The sequence below is a fragment of the Salvelinus alpinus genome, chromosome 29, assembly GCF_045679555.1.
Source record: "Salvelinus alpinus chromosome 29, SLU_Salpinus.1, whole genome shotgun sequence".
Taxonomy (NCBI): domain Eukaryota; kingdom Metazoa; phylum Chordata; class Actinopteri; order Salmoniformes; family Salmonidae; genus Salvelinus; species Salvelinus alpinus.
Window position 1 is genome coordinate 24,128,557 of NC_092114.1, and position 24,403 is coordinate 24,152,959.

The 24,403-nt window shown below is 42.0% G+C and overlaps 1 protein-coding gene across 1 annotated transcript in view; it reads left to right on the forward strand.

The window, feature by feature from the left end:
• Nucleotides 1-24,403, forward strand: part of trpn1 (transient receptor potential cation channel, subfamily N, member 1) — a 48,147-nt gene that overhangs the window by 13,581 nt on the left and 10,163 nt on the right. The window contains exons 6-23 of the mRNA XM_071375283.1: nucleotides 1,292-1,390; nucleotides 1,606-1,707; nucleotides 2,002-2,103; nucleotides 3,598-3,696; nucleotides 3,942-4,142; nucleotides 4,319-4,420; nucleotides 4,649-4,747; nucleotides 6,481-6,609; nucleotides 6,934-7,062; nucleotides 7,478-7,594; nucleotides 7,804-7,902; nucleotides 8,374-8,574; nucleotides 8,958-9,056; nucleotides 9,524-9,730; nucleotides 13,542-13,643; nucleotides 13,899-13,997; nucleotides 14,112-14,261; nucleotides 14,417-14,524. Coding sequence (XP_071231384.1) covers nucleotides 1,292-1,390; nucleotides 1,606-1,707; nucleotides 2,002-2,103; nucleotides 3,598-3,696; nucleotides 3,942-4,142; nucleotides 4,319-4,420; nucleotides 4,649-4,747; nucleotides 6,481-6,609; nucleotides 6,934-7,062; nucleotides 7,478-7,594; nucleotides 7,804-7,902; nucleotides 8,374-8,574; nucleotides 8,958-9,056; nucleotides 9,524-9,730; nucleotides 13,542-13,643; nucleotides 13,899-13,997; nucleotides 14,112-14,261; nucleotides 14,417-14,524 — 2,244 coding nt within the window. The remainder of the gene's footprint in view (nucleotides 1-1,291; nucleotides 1,391-1,605; nucleotides 1,708-2,001; nucleotides 2,104-3,597; nucleotides 3,697-3,941; nucleotides 4,143-4,318; nucleotides 4,421-4,648; nucleotides 4,748-6,480; nucleotides 6,610-6,933; nucleotides 7,063-7,477; nucleotides 7,595-7,803; nucleotides 7,903-8,373; nucleotides 8,575-8,957; nucleotides 9,057-9,523; nucleotides 9,731-13,541; nucleotides 13,644-13,898; nucleotides 13,998-14,111; nucleotides 14,262-14,416; nucleotides 14,525-24,403) is intronic.

Sequence of the window (24,403 nt, forward strand, 5' to 3'; positions counted from 1 at the left end):
ATAACATTATGTCACATAACACCAGTCTAGCATATATAACATTATGTCACATAACACCAGTCTAGCATGTATAACATTATGTCACATAACACCAGTCTAAAATGTATAACATTATGTCACATTACACCAGTCTAGCATGTATAACATGATGTCATATGACACCAGTCTAGTGTGTATAACATTATGCCACATAACACCAGTCTAGTATGTATAACATTATGTCACATTACACCAGTCTAGCATGTATAACATTATGTCACATAACACCAGTCTAGCATGTATAACATTATGTCACATAACACCAGTCTAGTGTTTATAACATTATGTCACATAACACCAGTCTAGCATATATAACATTATGTCACATAACACCAGTCTAGTGTTTATAACATTATGTCACATAACACCAGTCTAGCATGTATAACATTATGTCACATAACACCAGTCTAGTATGTATAACATTATGTCACATAACACCAGTCTAGTGTTTATAACATTATGTCACATAACACCAGTCTAGTGTTTATAACATTATGTCATATGACACCAGTCTTTTGATTCCCTCCCTCCCTTCATGCTCTAATGGCACTATTAAACTACTCTCTGTGACATATTAAACCATGACTTAGTAATACAGCCCAAAGTAGCAACATGTTTCCAATTGTGGCTAGCCCTGTAATAAGTCATGGTGAAAATGGGATAATAGGTTAACGAGCACTTACAGAAAAAGAGCCCAGTTCTAAAGGAAAATCTGTGCAAATCTCCCAAACCACTTTATCAGGGTGTTTAATATGTTTTTCGTGTTTTTCAGTTTTTTATAATTTCTTGTTTGGGTGATTTACTGACCCGTGTGTCTTCTGAGGATTGTGTTCTGGGCTCCAACGCCAAGGGTTTACAGGCTTGGTCTGGCCTTTCTATTTACATGTGGTGTTTATGACACAATGCACAATGATTGTAATGTAATTATGTTCACTATTAAAATCGATTTTTTTTACACATTACATATGGCAGCAACGTGCTGGCCTGGGAGAGAGGGAACATTGTGAAAGAGTAGATCTGGCTGACCATTTCTCTTTGAAACTGAGGATATAGTGGCCATTGTGTCCACATCGATAGGTAGCCTGGTCCCAGATGTCTTTGTGCTGTATTGCCAACTCCTATATTCTTTGCCATGACAACAACTGTAGGAGTTGGCAATACAGCACAAAGAGATCTGGAACCAGGCTACTGTGTAGAAACATTGCAACAAAGGGAGTCTGTGCAACATGATGTGTTTGATACTGTACTTCAGGGGAGTGGAGATGCAGCTCTCCATGTCTGCTGCCGAAAGACGGACCTGGAGATAGCCAAAGTCCTCATTGAGAATGGGGCCAATGTAGACATCCAAAATGTGAGTAGGCAGTGTATTAGTTTCCCCTTGCAAACAGGGAGACAAGACTATCACAGGCATGAGTAATCAAACTTAATATACTGTTCTCTGCACTGCATTCTGTTCTGGTAAACTTTCATAGACAAGACATTGGTATGGAGACAGTAAAAACATCTAGCACAGCTATTGGGTGTGGTTATTGTAGAGTTGTACATCTGTTGTTTCCTGTCTGACAGGAGGAAGGACAGACTCCTCTCCACATAGCTGCCTGGGAGGGAGATGTGCTGCTGCTGAAACTGTTCTACCAGAGCAAGGCCAACCCTAATGTCACTGACAAGGTGGGGGAGGAAGGACGGAAGCCCAACTGTATTATACAAAAAACCCTATCTTCTAAATCCCATTGTTTCAGCCATGTTTTAGACCTGTTTTTTTCCCGGATAATGATTAGGCCTAGTCCTAATCAAAAGCATGCTCAATGGAGATTTTCCATTGAAAGTGCCTCTTAATCCAAGACCAGGGTTCATCTCTGTCAGGGAAACTGGCCCATTTATGTATTGTATTGTAGTCCACCAGTGAGTTTCAATAGTTTTTTGCCATGTGCACCTTACCATTATCTGACCTCTAACCTCCAGATGGACAGGTCACCTCTGCACATCGCTGCAGAGCGTGGCCACACCAACGTGGTGGAGGTCCTCACAGAGAAGTTCAAGTCCAACGTGTTGGCCAGAACTAAGGTAGGTTACCACCACTACATCTTAAAAAGCCATATGTGCAGTTACAGTATAGGACTATGATCTCATATGGAACCATGATTAAGATAATAAACTATATGAGTCCTATGGCGGTTGTTAGATATACATTACATCTGTGTTTGGTTGGTACTGTAGTTGCTGTGATGGTGTCTGGCTACAGAAGCTGTAGTAGTCATTATTTACTGTGATGGTGTCTGGCTACAGCAGCTGTAGTAGTCATTATTTACTGTGATGGTGTCTGGCTATAGAAGCTGTAGTAGTCATTATTTACTGTGATGGTGTCTGGCTATAGAAGCTGTAGTAGTCATTATTTACTGTGATGGTGTCTGGCTATAGAAGCTGTAGTAGTCATTAGTTACTGTGATGGTGTCTGGCTATAGAAGCTGTAGTAGTCATTATTTACTGTGATGGTGTCTGGCTATGGAAGCTGTAGTAGTCATTATTTACTGTGATGGTGTCTGGCTACAGAAGCTGTAGTAGTCATTATTTACTGTGATGGTGTCTGGCTACAGCAGCTGTAGTAGTCATTATTTACTGTGATGGTGTCTGGCTATAGAAGCTGTAGTAGTCATTATTTACTGTGATGGTGTCTGGCTATAGAAGCTGTAGTAGTCATTAGTTACTGTGATGGTGTCTGGCTATAGAAGCTGTAGTAGTCATTATTTACTGTGATGGTGTCTGGCTATGGAAGCTGTAGTAGTCATTATTTACTGTGATGGTGTCTGGCTATAGAAGCTGTAGTAGTCATTATTTACTGTGATGGTGTCTGGCTATAGAAGCTGTAGTAGTCATTATTTACTGTGATGGTGTCTGGCTATAGAAGCTGTAGTAGTCATTAGTTACTGTGATGGTGTCTGGCTATAGAAGCTGTAGTAGTCATTATTTACTGTGATGGTGTCTGGCTATAGAAGCTGTAGTAGTCATTATTTACTGTGATGGTGTCTGGCTATAGAAGCTGTAGTAGTCATTATTTACTGTGATGGTGTCTGGCTATAGAAGCTGTAGTAGTCATTATTTACTGTGATGGTGTCTGGCTATAGAAGCTGTAGTAGTCATTAGTTACTGTGATGGTGTCTGGCTATAGAAGCTGTAGTAGTCATTATTTACTGTGATGGTGGCTGGCTATAGAAGCTGTAGTAGTCATTATTTACTGTGATGGTGTCTGGCTATAGAAGCTGTAGTAGTCATTAGTTACTGTGATGGTGTCTGGCTATAGAAGCTGTAGTAGTCATTAGTTACTGTGATGGTGTCTGGCTATAGAAGCTGTAGTAGTCATTAGTTACTGTGATGGTGTCTGGCTATAGAAGCTGTAGTAGTCATTAGCATGAATAATGTAAAAGTCAGAGTTGGAAATCCCAAGCAGTTGATCCTCAAATTATAAAAATATCACATTTGTTTCCGTCTCTTTGTATGACCTTCTAAAACCAGTGTGCAGTCTTCCAGAGACTGTATATAAATTACAGTGTCTTCTCTTAGGATGGCAGCACCCTGATGCATGTGGCCTCCCAGTGTGGACACCCAGAGACCGCCCTCACCTTCCTGAAGAAAGGGGTCCCACTGCACATGCCCAATAAGGTACAAGAAGTCCAGGTGTCCAATGGGCACTTTAAAAAAAGTAGCATAAATCACTGGCCTGAAATTGTATTTGAATATCACGTCTTCAAATGCACTGCAGTACAGATACTGTATGAGAATAGCCAAATATTTAGAATACATCATTATATATATATGATCCTTTCTTACTATGTTATTTAATGTATCCTATCATATGAACCCTACCTATAATTGATGTATCATACTCTGGCGTCACATCTCCACAGTCAGGTGCAATGTGTCTCCATGCTGCAGCCAAGCAAGGTCACACAGCTGTAGTGAAGTCTCTTCTCCTGAAGGGGGCACACGTGGACAGCACCACTAAAGACGGCCTGACGGGCCTACACATCGCTGTGCAGAACTGCAAGCCCCTTGTGGTGCAGATGCTACTGGGCTTTGGGGCTCAGGTCCAACTCAATGGAGGCAAGGTGAGACATACACTTATGTCCTAGAAACATACACAATCCAACATTTGTTCGTTTGTGCTGTATATTTGACGATGGTGTGGAAAGTAATATGGTTTTTGTACCATAGTAACTGCTATTGTTGGCATGTGCTGCTAACCTCTACCCTCCCTTTGTCCTCCCTCTGCCCCTGCATGAAGGCCCAGGAGACCCCGCTGCACATCGCTGCCAGAGTGAAGGAGGGGGAAAAGGTGGCTGAGATGCTGCTGAAGAGTGGGGCTGATGTTAACGCAGAGCAGGAGGTTAGAGCTCTCCCTTCACTGTGGCCAGAGATGAGTGGGTTTATCAGATCAGAGGGCTTATCTGAATCTGAAAGCAAGGCTGTTTGTTTGTGTTCCACATAAACTTCCAAAAACCCTCTCTCTCTCTCTCTCTCTCTCTCTCTCTCTCTCTCTCTCTCTCTCTCTCTCTCTCTCTCTCTCTCTCTCTCTCTCTCTCTCTCTCTCTCTCTCTCTCTCTCTCTGTATCAGAATGGGGAGACGGCAATGCATGTTGCTGCTCGCCACGGTGGACTGCGTATGATGAGAGCCCTGAAAGAGGAGGGAGGAGACCTCACCTGGAGATCTAAGGTAAAGTAGAAACACTTTTCTGTGTCTAACCAGTGTAACAATGACACATTGAGTCTATTTCCCACTTTCAGTAGTCTAAAACACTTCCTTTTTGTGGTCATGTATGTGTTTTTTCATGTGGTTGTACTGTATGTAAGTGCCTTCGGAAAGTATTCAGACCCCTTTACTTTTTCCACATTTTGTTATGTTACAGCCCTATTCTTAAATTGATTCAATCCCCCCAAAATCCTCATCAATCTACACACAATACCCCATAATGACAAAGGGAAAACATTATTTATTTATTTTTTGCAAATATAAAACAGAAATACCTTATTTACATACGTATACAGACCCTTTGCTATGAGACTCGAAATTGAGCTCAGTTGCATCCTGTGTCCATTGATCATCCTTAAGATGTTTCTACAACTTGATTGGAGTCCACCTGTGGTAAATTAAATTGATTGGACAGGATTTGAAAAGGCACACACCTGTCTATATAAGGTCCCACAGTTGACAGTGCATGTCAGAGCAAAAACCAAGCCATGAGGTCGAAGGAATTGTCAGTAAAGCTCTGAGACAGGATTGTGTTGAGGCACAGATCTGGGGAAGGGTACCAAAAAATGTCTGCAGCATTGAAGCTCCCCAAGAACACAGTGGCCTTCATCATTCATAAATGGAAGAAATTTGGAACCACCAAGACTCTTCCTAGAGCTGGCCGCCCGGCCAAACTGAGCAATCGGGGGAGAAGGGCCTTGGTCAGGGAGGTGACCAAGAACCCGATGGTCACTCTGACAGAGCTCCAGAGTTCCTCTGTGGAGATGGGAGAACCTTCCAGAAGGACAACCATCTCTGCAGCACTCCACCAATCAGGCCTTTATGGTAGGGTGGCCAGATGGAAGCTCCTCCTCAGTAAAAGGCACATGACAGCCCACTTGGAGTTTTCCAAAAGGCACCTAAAGACTCTCAGACCATGAGAAACAAGATTCTCTGTTCTGATGAAACCAAGATTGAACTCTTTGGCCTGAATGCCAAGCACCACGTCTGGAGGAAACCTGGCACCATCCCTACGGTGAAGCATGGTGGGGGTAGCATCATGCTGTGGGGATGTTTTTCCGCGGCAAGGACTAGTCAGGATCGAGGCAAAGATGAACGGAGCAAAGTACAGAGAGATCCTTGATTAAAACCTGCTCCAGAGCACTCAGGACCTCAGACTGGGGCCAAGGTTCACCTTCCAATAGGACAACGACCCTAAGCACACCGCCAAGACAATGCAGGAGTGGCTTCAGGACAAGTCTCTGAATGTCCTTGAGTGGCCCAGCCAGAGCCCGGACTTGAACCAGATCTAACATCTCTGGAGAGAACTGAAAATAGCTGTGCAGCAATGCTGCCCATCCAACCTGACAGAGCTTGAGAGGATCTGCAGAGAAGAATGGGAGAAACACCCCAAATAGAGATGTGCCAAGCTTGTACCGTCATACCCAAGAAGACTCAATGCTGTAATTGCTGCCAAAGGTGCTTCAACAAAGTATTGAGTAAAGGGTCTGAATACTTATGTAAATGTGATATTTCAGTTTTTTATGGAGTATTGTGTGTAGATTGATGAGGGGGAAAAAACTATTTAATCCATTTTAGAAGAAGGCTGTAACCTAACAAAATGTAGAAAGTCAAGGGGTCTGAATACTTTCCGAATGCACTGTATGTGCATGCATGCATGTGTGTGTTTATATATGTGTGTGTTTCTGTATTCATAGGCTGGAGAGAACCCTCTCCATGTCGCTGTGCGCCACTGTCATGCCCATGTGGTGGAGGATATTCTCACCTATCTGACCAGTGAGAGAAGCCGTGAGGAAGCCCAGTGCTGTGTGAGCCAGGGGAACAGGGTGAGAATAAGACTCATGATAATAATCAACATTTATGCCATTTCACAGACCGTTTTTATCCAAAGAGACTTATCCAGTGGGATTAAAACCCGCCACTCTGGCGTTGCAAGCGCCGTGCTCTACCGACTGAGCCACACAGGACCAGATGATGGGATAGCGGTTCTATTATAAAAATATTACTGTGATCGTTGTTCTATTATAGAAATGTTTTTCCATTTTGCATTTTCCATTTCCATTTCACATGCAATTTGGCCAACTCCTCTTTGTATGTCACTTTATTTGTTGATTTTGACGTACCAGTTTTCTATTGTTGTGTGACTGCAGAAAGGGGAGACATCGTTGCACTTGGCTGCTGAGCTGCAGAAGGAGAGTGTCCACAGAGAAGGAGAAGACGTACACATTATCAAGACTCTGATGGAATATAATGCAGACATCACTGCAGCAACCAGAGAGGTATGGCACAAGGAACAGTCTGATATCATGATTTGTATCTTTGTATTTGTGTGTCAACAATAGCTATAGCATTATATTAATTTGTCTACAAACACCCTATGCATTGCGCCGATAGTGTTAAACAACTTGGTGGGAATTGTAACATGGATCATGTTATGGAGGATCGCTACAATACAATCCCAAAAAATGTCAAGTTTTCAAGATTATACTTTCAGTATAGAGTAAAAACTGTGATGTTGATGTGAAGTGAATTATCCCTTTAAGCAATGCTGTACACTACAGCAGATGGAGATACAGTACAATATGTTCTGTTTGGTAGCTGAATAGTAGTTAGATGTTCTGGTGTATGTTATTGAGGTGTACAGGTAAATCTGTGTCTCATTCGGTTTCTCCCTGCTCTCGGCTGGTCCTGTAGTCCTGTGAGACTCCCTTTCACTACTGTGCCAGAGTGGGCAACACTGACGTCCTACAGGAGATGCTCAACAGTGTTCCCTCCAGTCGCCTGCAGATGGCAGTCAACAAGCACTCCAAGGTACTGATAGAATTGTGTTACTTGGGTGTTACTGGAGAGTTTCTCATGATATTTAAATATTGGTTTACTGCTGTAAAATAACTGGTACTGCTGTTAAATAGGTATTTTGCGGGTGAGTATAATTCCAAAGTGGCATGAACTGTCTTCTGCCTTATGGTTATGTAGTGTTATTGTTTTACTGAGAGGGCACTCTCTGTGGGCCCATACAGAATGGCTGGTCCCCGTTGTTATTGGCTTCTGAGAGAGGTCACACAGAGGTTGTTAGAATCCTGCTTCAGAACCACGCCAGGGTGGACGTCTTTGATGAGGTGAGGGCCCTGGAATGTTTCAGACTTTTCCATTGGCTAATTCAATATACTGTACCACAACTTAACTCTGTCTCTTAAACTCTGCCACTGCCTGCTGAGCTGTAAAACGTTCATTTTGCTGAGTCACTGCAATGTGGTCATCATGACTCAAGCAGGATAAAAGCCAAAGAAGATATTTACATTTACATTTAAGTCATTTAGCAGACGCTCTTATCCAGAGCGACTTACAAATTGGTGCATTCACCTTATGATATGAATATGAATTACTTACTTATGAAGATATAACATCGTCATGTCTGTGCTGCGTGCCCTAATGAACAAAACCCTGATGTATCCTACAGGACGGCGAGGCAAATCTCCACTTACAAAACCAAAACTAGCGTTTGTTATGGGACAAGTTTACATAGTCCCTCCCTGTTACGGTTTCTTCCGTTTGGCGCCTAATGAACACAACTCTGATGTATCCGACAGGACGGCAAGGCAGCTCTCCACTTGGCAGCAGAGCGGGGCCACGAGGACATTGCTGACATTCTGCTGTCCCATAAGGCCTTTGTGAACGCCAAGACCAAGCTGGGCCTCACTCCACTACACCTGGGGGCCCAGAACGGCTCTGCCAGACTGGTCAGACAACTGGTGGAGACACACCTGGCCAGCATCGACGCTCTCTCCCTGGTCAGTGAGCTGAGCAATGACCCCTCAACTATGGAGGTCTAGAGAACATGTCCCTAGTCATAGGAAATAAAAGAGTACATTTTGTTATTATTGGGGCAGATGTCATATATATTCTCATAGGCATCTGCGTGTAACCACGTTTAACCTGAACTCACAAGCTCACATTCTGTTCTATTATATTGAAGTGAAACGAAACGAGCGTTGGGGTCAGTCGAGTTTCACAAGGCTAATCTGTGTGCTCAAGGGAAAAGTTATTATCGAACACCTAGCAAAGTCTCTTGCCATATCTTTCTCTTTCTTAAGAAACACTTTTATTTGTCCACTCCTGATCCATAAAGAGAAATAAGGTGTTCTGAACCTCTGTGTGTGTGTTTGACCCCCAGACTAAGCAGACTCCTCTCCACCTCGCTGCCATCAGTGGACAGCTGGATGTGTGCAGCAGCCTGCTGCATCTCAGAGCAGACATCACTGCCACAGACATAGTGAGTCTGTTTCTCTGTCGGACACTGCCTTTGTCTGTGTGTGGCTGTTAAATAGACAAATTAAAATGTAAATCTTGCCTGAAGGAAATTTCTCTGTAGTCGTAACTTCAACAATCTCATTTTACATACCAAGTCCTGGTCTAATTTCTTCGTTATTTTACCTGTGACTTTCCTATCAGCATGGCCAGATTCCCCCTGGTTGCATTTAACTATTATTCATCCATCTATCCTAGCAGACGCACTTATCCAGAGCAATTAGGGTTGAGTGCCTTACTGAAGGGCACATCGACAAATTTGCCACATAGTCAGCTCTGGGCTTTGAACCAGCAACTTTTCAGTTATTGGCCCAACACGCTTAACCACTAGGCTACCGGCCGCCTATCCCCCCATCCATACATCCATTCATTGGTTAATTCAGTTAGTCATCCATCCATCCTTCCATTCATTTATGTCTCTCTTGTCCCCAGCACGGCCAGACACCCCTCCACCTGGCTGCAGAGAACGACCATTCTGAGGTGGTCAAGCTGTTCCTGAAGCACCGTCCAGAGCTGGCCACCCTGGCCAACGTGGAGGGGGCCACCTGCACCCATATCGCTGCGGCCAAGGGCAGCCTGGCCGTCATCAGGGAGCTGCTCAAGTTCAAACAGGGGGGAGTGACCACGCTGAGTAACAAGGTCAGAGGTCAGGGGTTAGGAGTCACAAGGAGTCAGGAAGTAGTGTTTCTCTGTGCTTGGCTGAAAATGTAACATGGAAACAGAACAATAGAGAATTACAATGTTATAGAATAACACAATAATTCCACAACAATGTCAGAGGGCAGGAGGGTTTTGCTCTGTTTTTTTTTTGTTGTTTTTTTTAACCTTTATTTATACAGGTTTTTCTCATTGAGAGGAAACAATTACACTCTTCTATGATATATACATCGATCAAGTATTTAAACTCCACCAACGAAACTAGATCATCAAATTTTTAAATGTTCAGGAGAGAATTCCAGGACCACAGAGCTAAGTAACAAACTATTTCTAGTTCTAATTTTTGGTACTGTTAGAAGCAAATGAGAATGGGACCTTAATTGATATTTATTTACTGACCTGACTAAAAAAGAACAGAGGTAAAATTGCATTTTACCCAATATGGCCTTATAAATCAGTGTATACCAGTGTTTAAGCCTACGCAAGGTCCATGACGACCAGCCAACAGCGCTGTAGAGATCACAATGATGTGTTAGACGTTTTTGATTTGTAATGAACCTGAGGGCTGCATGATACACTGAATCAAGTGGTCTCAGGGTAGTGGTTGAGGCCTGCATATATATAACATCACCAAAATCTAAAACCGCCAGTAGTGTATATCGTACCAGCACCTTCCTGGCCTCAAAGAAAAATCAGCCTTATGCCGGTAATAAAAACCTATTTTCAGCTTGAGCTTCCTTATAAAGTTCTCTACATGCACAGTGAAGCTCAGCTTATCATCAACCCACACACTCAAATATTTGTACACTTTAACTTGCTCTATAGTATGTCCAGCCAATGTAGCAGTGACATGATTAGTAACATGTCTGGCATTTGAAAGTACCATGCATTTTGTTTTACCCGAATTTAGAACCAGCTTTAAATCATACAGATTCTGTTGTATGATGTTAAATGCTCTTTGGGCATTTTCAAAAGATAAAGATAAACTACTACCACTTGAATAAAGAACAGTATCATCTGCATAAAAATGAACATACGCTGTTTCAATAAGATCCCCAATGTTGTTGATATACAAAATGAACAACAGTGGGCCCAAAATAGATCCTTGCAGAACACCTGAGCACACCTCTATGGACTCAGATTTACAACCATCCGCCATTGCGCATTACGTACGATTTGATAGGTTATTTATAAACCAATCTAGAGCATGACCAGTAATTCCACAACATGTTCTTGTCTGAAATGGAACATAGTACTGTAACGGTGTATGTATTATAATATGAGTGGCTTGGCTGGCCATAGAAAGGAAAGTGACAGAGAAAATATTCCCTTATTGATGCGCAATGAATTGGCTGAAAAGATTTGGCATGGGCCCTCGGATCCTCAAAAAGTTCTACAGCTGCACCATTGAGAAGATCTTGACTGGCTGCATCACTGCTTGTTATGGCAAATGCACAGCCCTCAAGCGCAAAGCGTTACAGAGGGTGGTGCAGATGGCCCAGTACATCACTGGAGAGTGATGGTGTCCTGCATCAGATGACCTGGCCTCCACAATCCCCTGACCTCAAACAAATTGAGATGGTTTGGGATGTGTCAGACCGCAGAGTGAAGGAAAAGCAGCCAACAAGTGCTCAGCATATGTGGGAACTCCTTCAAGACTGTTAAAAAAAATCCAGGTGAAGCTGGTTGAGAGAATGCCAAGAGTGTGCAAAGCTGTCATCAGGGCAAAGGGTAGCTATAGACATACATATAGTTGAAGTCGGAAGTTTACATACACCTTAGCCAAACACATTTAAACTCAGTTTTTCACAATTCCTAACATTTAATCCTAGTAAAAATTCCCTGTCTTAGGTCAGTTAGGATCACCACTTTATTTTAAGAATGTGAAATGTCAACATAATAGTAGAGAATTATTTATTTCAGCTTTTATTTCTTTCATCACATTCCCAGTGGGTCAGAAGTTTACATACACTCAATTAGTATTTGGTACCATTGCCTTTAAATTGTTTAACTTGGGTCAAACATTTTGGTAGCCTTCCACAAGCTTCCCACAATAAGTTGGGTGAATTTTGGCCCATTCCTCCTGACAGAGCTGGTGTAACTGAGTCAGGTTTTTAGGCCTCCTTGCTCGCATATGCTTTTTCAGTTCTGCCCACATTTTCTATAGGATTGAGGTCAGGGCTTTGTGATGGCCATTCCAAAACCTTGACTTTGTTGTCCTTTAGCCATTTTGCCACAACTTTGTAAGTATGCTTGGGTTCATTGTCCATTTAGAAGACCCATTTGCGACCAAGCTTTAACTTCCTGACCGATGTCTAGAGATGTTGCTTCAATATATCCACATAATTTTTCTCCCTGATGATGCCATCTATTTTGTGAAGTGTACCAGTCCCTCCTGCAGCAAAGCACCCCCACAACATGATGCTGCCACCCCCGTGCTTCACAGTTGGGATGGTGTTCTTCGGCTTGCAAGCGTCCCCCTTTTTCCTCCAAACATAACGATGGTCATTATGGCCAAACAGTTCTATTTTTGTTTCATCAGACCAGAGGACATTTCTCCAAAAAGTACAATCTTTGTCCCCATGTGCAGTTGCAAACCGTAGTCTGGCTTTTTATGGCGGTTTTGGAGCAGTGGCTTCTGCTGAGCGGCCTTTCAGGTTATGTCGATATAGGACTCGTTTTACTTTGGATATCGATACTTTTGTACCTGTTTCCTCCAACATCTTCACAAGGTCCTTTGCTGTTGTTCTGGGATTGATTTGCACTTTTCGCACCAAAGTACGTTCATCTCTAGGAGACAGAACGTGTCTCCTTCCTGAGCGGTGTGACGGCTGTGTGATCCCATGGTGTTTATACTTATCTACAATTGTTTGTACAGATGAACGTGGTACCTTCAGGCTTTTGGAAATTGCTCCCAAGGATAAACCAGATCTGTAAAGGTCTACAAAAAAGGTCTTGGCTGATTTCTTTTGATTTTCCCACGATGTCAAGCAAAGAGGCACTGAGTTTGAAGGTAGGCCTTGAAATACATTCACAGGTACACCTCCAATTGACTAAAATTATGTAAATTAGCTTATCAGAAGCTTCTAAAGCCATGACATCATTTTCTGGAATTTTCCAAGCTGTTTAAAGGCACAGTCAACTTAGTTCATGTAAACTTCTGGCCCACTGGAATTGTGATACAGTGAATTATAAGTGAAATAATCAGTTTTTTATTTTACTCTTATTATTATCTTTCCTGATGCCTAGTCACTTTACCCTGCCTTCATGTACATATCTACTTCAAATACCTTATTATTATCTATCCTGATGCCTAGTCCCTTTACCCTGTAACAGCAGCACATTGATCTGGTACTCCCTGTAATAGCAGCACATTGATCTGGTACTGGTACTCCCTGTTTATAGCAGCACATTGATCTGGTACTGATGCTCCCTGTAATAGCAGCACATTGATCTGGTACTGGTGCTCCCTGTAATAGCAGCAAATTGATCTGGTACTCCCTGTAATAGCAGCACATTGATCTGGTACTGGTACTCCCTGTTTATAGCTCTATTCTTGTGTATTTTATTCCTCTTGTGTTACTATGTATATATATTTTTTTTTTTAACTCTGCAATGTTGGGAAGGGCTCGTAAGTAAGAATTTCACCTTAAAGTCTACACCTGTTGTATTTGGCGCACGTGACAAATATAATATAATTTGATATGATAATCAAAGGGATAAGGGGTGATTGATAAGCTTAGTCACCAGCTTGACTGTTTTATCCATTCTGTCCACTTTCCTTCATCCCCAGACCAATGGCTCCTGTCCTCTGCACCTGGCGTCTGCTGGGGGACACACCGAGGTGGTGAAGGTCCTCCTGGAGGCTGGGGCGTCTGTAGCTGAAGAGGACGCAGTGAGTGATGGAGAGAACACAACCTCACCTGGGGTGGACTGACCAAAGACTGACCGCAGACTGACCAGAAATTATGCACTGTTACTGACTAGCTACATTTATTCAATTTAGTTTTAGGGTGTCATACAAAACCCAGTCTACAGTAAAGAATAGCTCAACAGAGATTGATTCATTCAAAAGTAGCTCAGATTGATTAATTCAAAACAGGCTCAGATCGATTCATGCAAAAGCTTATTAACTTTCTCATCTTCCCAGGAAGGGATGACAGCCATTCACTTGGCAGCCAAGAACGGTCACACACACATCATGGACGTGCTGAAGGGAAGCATCTCCTTTAAGATCACCAGCTCCAAGGTATCTGTCCCTACTCTTAAAACTAGAAAATGTTAACTACAGTAGGATACCTTATATACTGTAGTAGATACATTTGTTTAGGTATGTTGATTTGATGTGTAACTATGATCCCAGACAGGGTTGACTGCGTTGCATGTAGCAGCCCGTTTTGGTCAGGTGGACTTTGTCTCAGAGATCCTTACCAAGGTGCCGGCCACCATGCGCAGTGACATCCCAAACAGTAACAGTAGGGAGGGAATACCAGTGCAGCAGCCCCCTTCAGAGGTAGGTAACGTTATAGTGCCAACCCCACAACTCACTTATGACCAGAAAATCAACAGTCTTCCCCCATGAATAAAAGAGTCCTTCATAAAAAGTCCTTAATTGTGTGTGTGTGTGTGTGTGTGTGTGTGTGTTCCATGTGTGTGTGTGTGTTCCAGTCAGGATACACTCCCCTGCACCTGGCTGCCCAGTCTGGCCATGAGAGTGTGGTGAGATTGCTGCTCAACTCCCCTGGTGTACAGGCAGACAAAGTGACAGACATACAGGTAAGCTTTTTTCGTGTGTGTGCATGCGCGTAAGTGAATATGTGTGCATATAGCAATGCGCATGTCCCCATCGCGACGTCCCCCAAAGGCTAACTTGCTAGCCCCGGTCTACTAACTGCTAGCTTGCCTGCCCCGGTCTGCTAACTGCTAGCCCCTGCTAACTGCTTGCTTGCTAACCCGGGCTGGTAACTGCTAGCTTGTTTAGCCCCGGCCTACTAACTGTTAGCGTGGTAGCATCGGCCTGCTAACCTTCTGTAAATTACTACAACTACAATACCTTTTTCGCCATCTGGCTTGGATCCTTAGTCGACTTGGCGCCCCGCCGCACCACCATGACAGTTCTGCCGACAAATACTCCATCCGCTGTGCCTTCAACCGGCCTCGGTCGGACGTCGGAGCAGACGCTTCTACTAGCCCCGGGCTACTAACTTTAAACGCTGTGTCGCTAGCGTAGTAACGACTACTCCGCGGCTTCCCTGTTCCTTCTATTGCTGCCCCCTGAACCCTATGATCACTTGGCTACATAGCTGATGCCCGCTGGACTGTCCATTAATCACGGTACTCCATTCTGTTAATAAAAAATAAAAAAATGTATCTGTCGGCCCCAGCTCCGAACTCAGGCTCTGTGTGTAGTTAACCAACCCTCTCTGCCCATTCATCGCCATTTTACCTGATTTTGTTTTAGCTGATTAGCTGTTGTCTCACCCGTTGTTGTCTTAGCTAGCTCTCCAAATCAACACCTGTGATTACTTTATGCCTCGCTGTATGTCTCTCTCATATGTCAATATGCCTTGTATACTGTTGTTTAGGTTAGTTATCATTGTTTTAGTTTACAATGGAGCCCCTAGTTCTACTCATTATACCTCTGATACCGCTTTTGTCCCACCTCCCACTCATGCGGTGACCTCACCCATTATAACCAGCTTATCCAGAGATACAACCTCTCTAATCATCACTCAGTGCCTGGGCTTACCTCCGCTGTACCCGCACCCCACCATACCCCTGTCTGCACATTATGCCCTGAATCTATTCTACCACTCCCAGAAATCCACTCTAGGCGACCAGTTTTGATAGCCTTTAGCCGTACCCTCATCCTACTCCTCCTCTGTTCCTCGGGTGATGTGGAGGTAAACCCAGGCCCTGCGTGTCCCCAGGCACCCTCATTTGTTGACTTCTGTGATAGAAAAAACCTTGGTTTCATGCATGTCAACATCAGAAGCCTCCTCCCTAAGTTTTTTTTACTCACTGCTTTAGCACACTCCGCCAACCCTGATGTCCTTGCAGTGTCTGAATCCTGGCTTAGAAAGGCCACCAACAATACACCTTCAATCTGGATCTCAGCGATCACTGCCTCATTGTCTGTAGCCGCTATGTGTCCGCGGTCAAACGAGCACCCCTCATCACTGTCAAACGTTCCCTAAAACACTTCTGCGAGCAGGCCTTTCTAATCGACCTGGCCCGGGTATCCTGGAAGGATATCGACCTCATCCCGTCAGTCGAGGATGCCTGGTCATTCTTTAAAAGTAAATTCCTCACCATCTTAGATAAGCATGCCCCATTCAAAAAATGCAGAACTAAGAACAGATATAGCCTTTGGTTCACTCCACACCTGACTGCCCTTGACCAGCACAGAAACATCCTGTGGCGGACTGCAATAGCATCAAATAGTCCCCACGATATGCAACTGTTCAGGGAAGTCAGGAACCAATACACGCAGTCAGTCAGGAAAGCAAAGGCTAGCTTTTTCAAGCAGAAATTCGCATCCTGTAGCTCTAACTCCAAAAAGTTTTGGGACACTGTAAAGTCCATGGAGAACAAGAGCACCTCCTCCCAGCTGCCCACTGCACTGAGGCTAGGTAACACGGTCACCACTGATAAATCCATGATAATCGAAAATTTCAATAAGCATTTCTCAACGGCTGGCCATGCCTTCCTCCTGGCTACTCCAACCCCAGCCAACAGCTCCGCCTCCCCCGCAGCTACTCGCCCAAGCCTCCCCAGCTTCTCCTTCGCCCAAATCCAGACAGCAGATGTTCTGAAAGAGCTGCAAAACCTGGACCCGTACAAATCAGCTGGGCTAGACAATCTGGACTCTCTCTAAAACTATCCGCCGCCATTGTTGCAACCCCTATTACCAGCCTGTTCAACCTCTCTTTCGTATCGTCCGAGATCCCTAAAGTTTGGAAAGCTGCCGCAGTCATCCCCCTCTTCAAAGGGGGTGACACCCTAGACCCAAACTGTTACAGACCTATATCCATCCTGCCTGCCTAAAGTCTTCGAAAGCCAAGTTAATAAACAGATCACTGACCATTTCGAAATTTACCGTACCTTCTCCTCTGTGCAATCCGGCTTCCGAGCCGGTCACGGGTGCACCTCTGCCACGCTCAAGGTAATAAACGATATCATAACCGCCATCGATAAAAGACAGTACTGTGCAGCCGTCTTCATCGACCTGGCCAAGGCTTTCGACTCTGTCAATCACCGTATTCTTATCAGCAGACTCAATAGCCTTGGTTTTTCTCATGACTGCTTCGCCTGGTTCACCAACTACTTCTCAGACAGAGTTCAGTGTGTCAAATCGGAGGGCCTGTTGTCCGGACCTCTGCCAGTCTCTATGGGGGTGCCAAAGGGTTCAATTCTCGGGCCAACTCTTTTCTCTGTATATATCAATGATGTCGCTCTTGCTGCGGGTGATTCCCTGATCCACCTCTACGCAGACGACACCATTCTGTATACTTCTGGCCCTTCCTTGGACACTGTGCTAACTAACCTCCAAACGAGCTTCAATGCCATACAACACTCCTTCCGTGGCCTCCAACTGCTCTTAAACGCTAGTAAAACCAAATGCATGCTTTTCAAATCAAAATAAAATAAAATTTATTTGTCACATACACATGGTTAGCAGATGTTAATGCGAGTGTAGCGAAATGCTTGTGCTTCTAGTTCCGACAATGCAGTAATAACCAACAAGTAATCTAACCTAACAATTCCACAACTACTACCTTATACACACAATTGTAAAGGGATAAAGAATATGTACATAAAGATATATGAATGAGTGATGGTACAGAACGGCATAGGCAAGATGCAGTAGATGGTATAGAGTACAGTCTATACATATGAGATGAGTAATGTAGGGTATATAAACATAAAGTGACATAGTTTAAAGTGGCTAGTGATACATGTATTACATAAAGATGGCAAGATGCAGTGGATGATATACAGTACAGTATATACATATACATATGAGATGAGTAATGTAGGGTATGTAAACATTATATTAAGTGGCATTGTTTAAAGTGGCTAGTGATACATTTTTACATAATTTCCATCAATTCCCATTATTAAAGTGGCTGGAGTTGAGTCAGTATGTTGAACCGTTCACTGCCCGCACCCGCCCGCCCGACTAGCATCACCACCCTGGACGGTTCCGACCTAGAATATGTGGACAACTATAAATACCTAGGTGTCTGGCTAGACTGTAAACTCTCCTTCCAGACTCATATTAAACATCTCCAATCCAAAATAAATTCTAGAATCGGCTTTCTATTTCGCAACAAAGCCTCCTTCACTCACGCCGCCAAACTTACCCTAGTAAAACTGACTATCCTACCGATCCTCGACTTCGGCGATGTAATTTACAAAATAGCTTCCAACACTCTACTCAGCAAACTGGATGCAGTCTATCACAGTGCCATCCGTTTTGTTTTACCAAATCATCTTATACCACCCACCACTGCGACCTGTATGCTCTAGTCGGCTGGCCCTCGCTACATATTCGCCGCCAGACCCACTGGCTCCAGGTCATCTATAAGTCTATGCTAGGTAAAGCTCCGCCTTATCTCAGTTTACTGGTCACGATAACAACACCCACCCGTAGCACACGTTCCAGCAGGTATATCTCACTGATCATCCCCAAAGCCAACACCTCATTTGGCCGCCTTTCCTTCCAGTTCTCTGCTGCCAGTGACTGGAACGAATTGCAAAAATTGCTGAAGTTGGAGACTTTTATTTCCCTCACCAACTTTAAACATCAACTATCTGAGCAGCTAACCGATCGCTGCAGCTGTACATAGTCCATCTGTAAATAGCCCACCCAATCTACCTACCTCATCCCCATACTGTTTTTATTTTATTTACTTTTCTGCTCTTTTGCACACCAGTATCTCTACTTGCACATCATCATCTGCTCATTTATCACTCCAGTGTTAATCTGCTAAATTGTAATTATTCGCTCCTATGGCCTATTTATTGCCTACCTCCTCGTGTCTTTTGCACACACTGTATATAGACTTTCTTTTTTCTACTGTGTCATTGACTTGTTTATTGTGTTATTGGCTTGTTTATTGTTTACTCCATGTGTAACTCTGTGTTGTTGTCTGTGTCACACTGCTTTGCATTATCTTGGCCAGGACACAGTTGCAAATGAGAACTTGTTCTCAACTAGCCTACCTGGTTAAATAAAGGTGAAATAAAATAAAAAATATAATAAAACAAGCAAACAGGCAAGGGAATAAAAAAATATTGCTAGAACCTATTTCTGAAATTCAAAATATCAGACATTTGAAAGCTCTAGTTTTGACCTTCATAATACCCCTGATGGCAGTAACTTTACAAGCACTAATTATGGTCAATTTAGCCTGAGAATAGTATCTAGTTATGGTAAGGGGTGAAATAAGTATAGCTAGTTATAATTGTAACGGTTTGGCAGATTATAAAAAAGATCAGTCTTTACATGACTAAAAGAAAAGGAATATAGCATATACTGTTTACAGGAAACTCACTCTACATCCTTAGATGAAGTTACGTGGAATAAGGAATGGGGTGGTGAAATAATTTTCTGTCATGGACAAAGGAACTCAAAGGGTGTGATGATATTAATTAACAAAAAATTATATCTGAATGTGCAAATAATCAGGAATGATTCGCAAGGAAGGTGGATCCTTTTGAACATGAAAATGGATGAAAAAGAGATTTGGCTCATTAATCTATATGGTCCAAATCAGGATGATCTACACTTCTTCGAAAACATTTATACCAATTTATTGAACTTACATGCAACAAATTATCTAATCATTATGGTAGGAGACTATAACACAGTGTTAAGTACCTCAATGGACCGTAAAGGTAATCACTCTACAAACTATCATCACCGTGCCCTTAAGGAAATCACAAATATTATGGACACATTAGAAATTGTGGATATTTGGAGACTAAAAAACCCCGACCTAGTGAGATATACATGGAGGAGACTTAATCAAGCTAGTCGTCTTGACTACTTTCTTGTCTCTTTCTCTCATGCATCAAAGGTTTAAAAAGTTTTAATAGGAGACAGAATGCAAACGGATCAGCATCTAATTGGCATTCACATAACTCTTATAGATTTTCCACGTGAACGGGGATATTGGAAATTTAATCAAAGTTTACTGGAGGACAACTTATTTTTAACTAAGACAAAATAATTTAGAACTGAATTTTTCCAGTATAATATAGGTTCAGCAAATCCCCTTATTGTTTGGGATACCTTTAAATGTACCTTCAGGGGTCATTCAATTCAATATTCATCAATAATAAAAAAGCAGTTTCTGGCTAAAGAAACAAGACTAACAAGGGAAATCCATGAACTAATAGTACAGGTAGATAGCAATAAAAACGATACTACAGAGATACAAAATAAGTTAGAGGAAAAACAAAAATAACTTAAGGAACTAATTCAAGAACGATCTAATGTAATCCTTTACAAAAATAAAGCAAACTGGATGGAATATGGAGAAAAATGCACAAAATCCTTCAGGAATCTCCAATACAGGAATGCTAACAAAAAGAATTTGCAGAAACTCGTTACTGAAGACGGAGTCATCTATGATTCTCCGAATGATATTTTAAAAGAGGAAGCTAATTATTTTAGGCAGATGTTCTTTTCCATCTCATCCTCTCCCACTGAATGAAGATTAGGGTAAGGAATTCTTTCCAAATAATATAAAAATGGAAAATTAACAAAATGTACAGAAAGATCAGTGCGAAGGCCAAATTACAGAGGAAGAACTTTTTGAGGCTATTAAACCCTTTCAGTCTGGAAAAACCCCAGGGCTTGATGGCATACCGGTAGAGGTATATCAAGTATTTTTTGATATACTAAAAGCTCCGTTGTTAGATTGTTTTAACTACTCCTATAGAAATGGTAGTCTGTCAGGTACTCAGCAGGAAGGTCTGATTTCTCTATTATTTAAACAAGACCCAGATGGCAAATATAAAGACCCGGTCTATCTAAAAAAAACTGGAGGCCCCTTACACTTCAATGTCTTCAAAAATACTAGCAAAATGCATAGCACTCACAATTAAAAGAGTTTTACCAGGTATTGTTCATCCTGATCAGACAGGTTTTTTACATGGACGATACATTGGAGATAATATACGACAACTACTAGAAATAATAGAACATCATGAAACGTATAAGAAGCCAGGAATGGTATTTATAGCGGATTTTGAAAAGGCATTTGATAAAGTAAGACTGGATTTTATTTATAAATGCCTGGATTTTTTTCAATTTCGGTAATTCTCTTATAAAATGGGTAAAAATAATGTATAGCAACCCCAGGTGTAAAATAGTAAATAACGGCTACTTCTCAGAGAGTTTTGAATTGTCAAGAGGAGTTAAACAAGGGTGTCCGCTGTCACCATATCTATTCGTTATGGGCATCGAAATGCAAGCTATTAAAATCCCATCCAATAACAACATTCGAGGATTAGAAATCCAAGGCTTAAAAACAAAGGTGTCCATGTATGCCGATGACTCAAGTTTTATGTTAAGTCCGTAAGCTAGATCCCTGCAATGTCTCATTAAAGATCTAGATAAAATACCTGTCTATTTATGGAAAAATTGCCCTGATTAACTCCTTAGTCATATCTCAGTTTACTCACTTACTTATGGCGCTGGCTACTCCTGATGATTCGATTTTCAAATCATATGAGCAAAAAATATTTTGCTTTATCTGGGACGCTAAACCAGACAAAATAAAATGAGCCTATATATAATGAATATGAATTGGGTGGGTTGAGATTATTAAATATAAAAGCACTAAACCTCTCTCTAAAAGCTTCACTCATTCAAAAGTTTTATTTGAACCCTAAATGGTTCTCAAGTAGATTAATAAGAAAAGCTCATCCATTTTTTTTAAATTGCCTTTTTGCCTTTGTGCAGATTGCCATGTTTCATTTTCGATTAATTGAAAATGATACTTTTTTCAAAGTATCTGTGTTTTTCAAACAAGCATTGCAGAGCTGGCTACAATTTCAATTTCATCCCCCTGAAAAGATACAACAAATATTATGGCTGAACTCAAATGTACTGGTTGATAAAATACCTGTATTTATGGGAAAGATGTTTGAAAAGGGTATTGTGTTCTTAAATGATATTGTAAATTGTAATGGTAGAGTTATTTCCTTCATGGAGTTATCAGAATTGTACGGGAAGGTCTGCTCAATCCAAGAGTACAACCAATTGATTACAGCATTGCCCATTAAAATGGAGGAGGTAGGTGGCAGCGGGAGGAGGTAGGGAACTGGTCTGTCTGCCCAATATAAAGGATCAAAACTGGCGAAGGAATAAAAATATCATAAATAGGAAAGTATACCAGTTTCATTTGAGGACCAGGATGTTGACAACTGTGCCATACAGATTGCAAAATAGTTGGGAAGAGATTTTTGATGTACCGATTCTATGGTACAGGGTGTATGAGTTGATATATAAAACAACGCAATATTCAAGACTTTGTGCTTTTCAGCTAAAATTATTATATAGAATTCTTGCCACCAACAAAATGTTGAATATTTGGGGCATAAAATCATCGAAGCTCTGCAGATTTGTTTGTGAGGATACAGAATCAATAGACCATTTATTTTGGTATTGCCCTCAGGTAGCCTGTTTCTGGTCTCAGGTTCAGGAATGGTTGAAAATGCATAACATTGATCTAAAATTGACCCTAGAAATAGTACTGTTAGGAGATCTGGAGAGACCGGGTCAGTCAATTACTAATACTCTTAGTAAAAGTATTTATCTTCGACACGCAATCTGTAGATTCGATTCGATTAGATAGATTGAAATTGTACGTTAAACATCATAGCATAGTTGAAAGACATGTGTTGCGTAGAAACACGAAGTGGGTGGCCAGCAGAGATAGATGGGATGGGCTGAGGGAACCTGAGGGAAGCTGGTATGTGGAGTTGGAGACAAGTGGGAGTGGAGTTGCTGTGTGAGAGAGAGAATGATGGTCAAAAGATAAAGGGAAAAAAAGTCAAAATAAAACATAAAAGTTTGAATGACACTAAGTGGCAGTGTTTTTACAACTAATGCCGGTTTGCCTGAGGCTGATGCCGTGCAGGTGTTTGTACACATGTATATACACACTCTCATTCAAATAAACACATACAAGAACACACACATACATGTAATAGTGGCAGACATGCACACAAACATATAAAGTAGGCATTGCTGTTATGATTTCAGTTGTCCTTGATATCCTTTGTTTTAAATTTATAATTTTGTTAGATTTTTTTGCATTGTTGTTTTCTTCTGTCTTTTCCTTTTTTCTCTTTAGTTCATTCTCTTGGTTGTTGGTGCATTGGGGGGTTCTTGGGGGTGGGGAATTAATTGTATTTTTTCTTTTTTTTTCTTCCGGGGGGAGACTGTGGAAGGGGTCTCGAATGGTTGAGGGACAGCTTTTGGGGAACTGTGGGGGGATCTTGGAGGGTTTGGGTTTCACAAGATTGTGATCATGAAAAAGAAAACTATGACATACATTTTATATCACTATCATGCACACGCACCCTCACACATAAGGATGGCTCTGTTGCGGAAAGACTGATACATGTTTGATAGTGTCTTGATGCTGTATTGTTTGTCCATCATGTTCTAATACTTTAATGTTACCCCTTCCTTGTGTTTTTTGTAATAAATAAAAAAATTACAAATTATTTAAAAAATAACCCGATGGTCACTCTGACAGAGCTCCAGAGTTCCTCTGTGGAGATGGGAGAACCTCCCAGAAGGACAACCATCTCTGCAGCACTCCACCAATCAGGCCTTTATGGTAGAGTGGCCAGACGAAAGCCACTCCTCAGTAAAAGGCACATTACAAAATGAACAGAGCAAAGTACAGAGAGATCCTTGATGAAAACCTGCTCCAGAGCACTCAGGACCTCAGACTGGGGCTAAGGTTCACCTTCCAACAGGACAACGACTCTAAGCACACTGCCAAGACAACAAAGGAATGGCTTCAGGACAAGTCTCTGAATGTCCTTGAGTGTCCAGCCAGAGCCCGGACTTGAACCCGATCGAACATCTCTGGAGAGACCTGAAAATATCTGTGCAGTGACGCTCCCCATCCAACCTCATAGAGCTTGAGAGGATCTGCAGAGAAGAATGGAAGAAACTCCCCAAATACAGGTGTGCCAAGCTTGTAGCGTCATACCCAAGAAGACTCGAGGCTGTAATCGCTGCCAAAGGTGCTTCAACAAAGTACTGAGTAAAGGGTCTGAATAGTTATGTAAATGTGATATTTCAATGTTTTATGTTTAATAAATTAGCAAAAAAATATATATATATGTTTTTGTTTTATCATTATGGGGTATTGTGTGTAGATTGATGAGGAATAAAAACAATGTAATCCAATTTAGAATAAGGCTGTAACGTCACAAAATGTGGAAAAAATCAAGAGGTCTGAATACTTTCTGAATGCATTTTACATGAGTGTATGCATTTTGTGCAAGAGTTTATGTGTAAATGTTTGTGTGCATGTGCGCGTTTTGCAAGCTTGTGTGTGAGCATATGTGTACGGTACATACGTGTGGGGATCTGCCAGACTGACCGTCCTCCTGTCC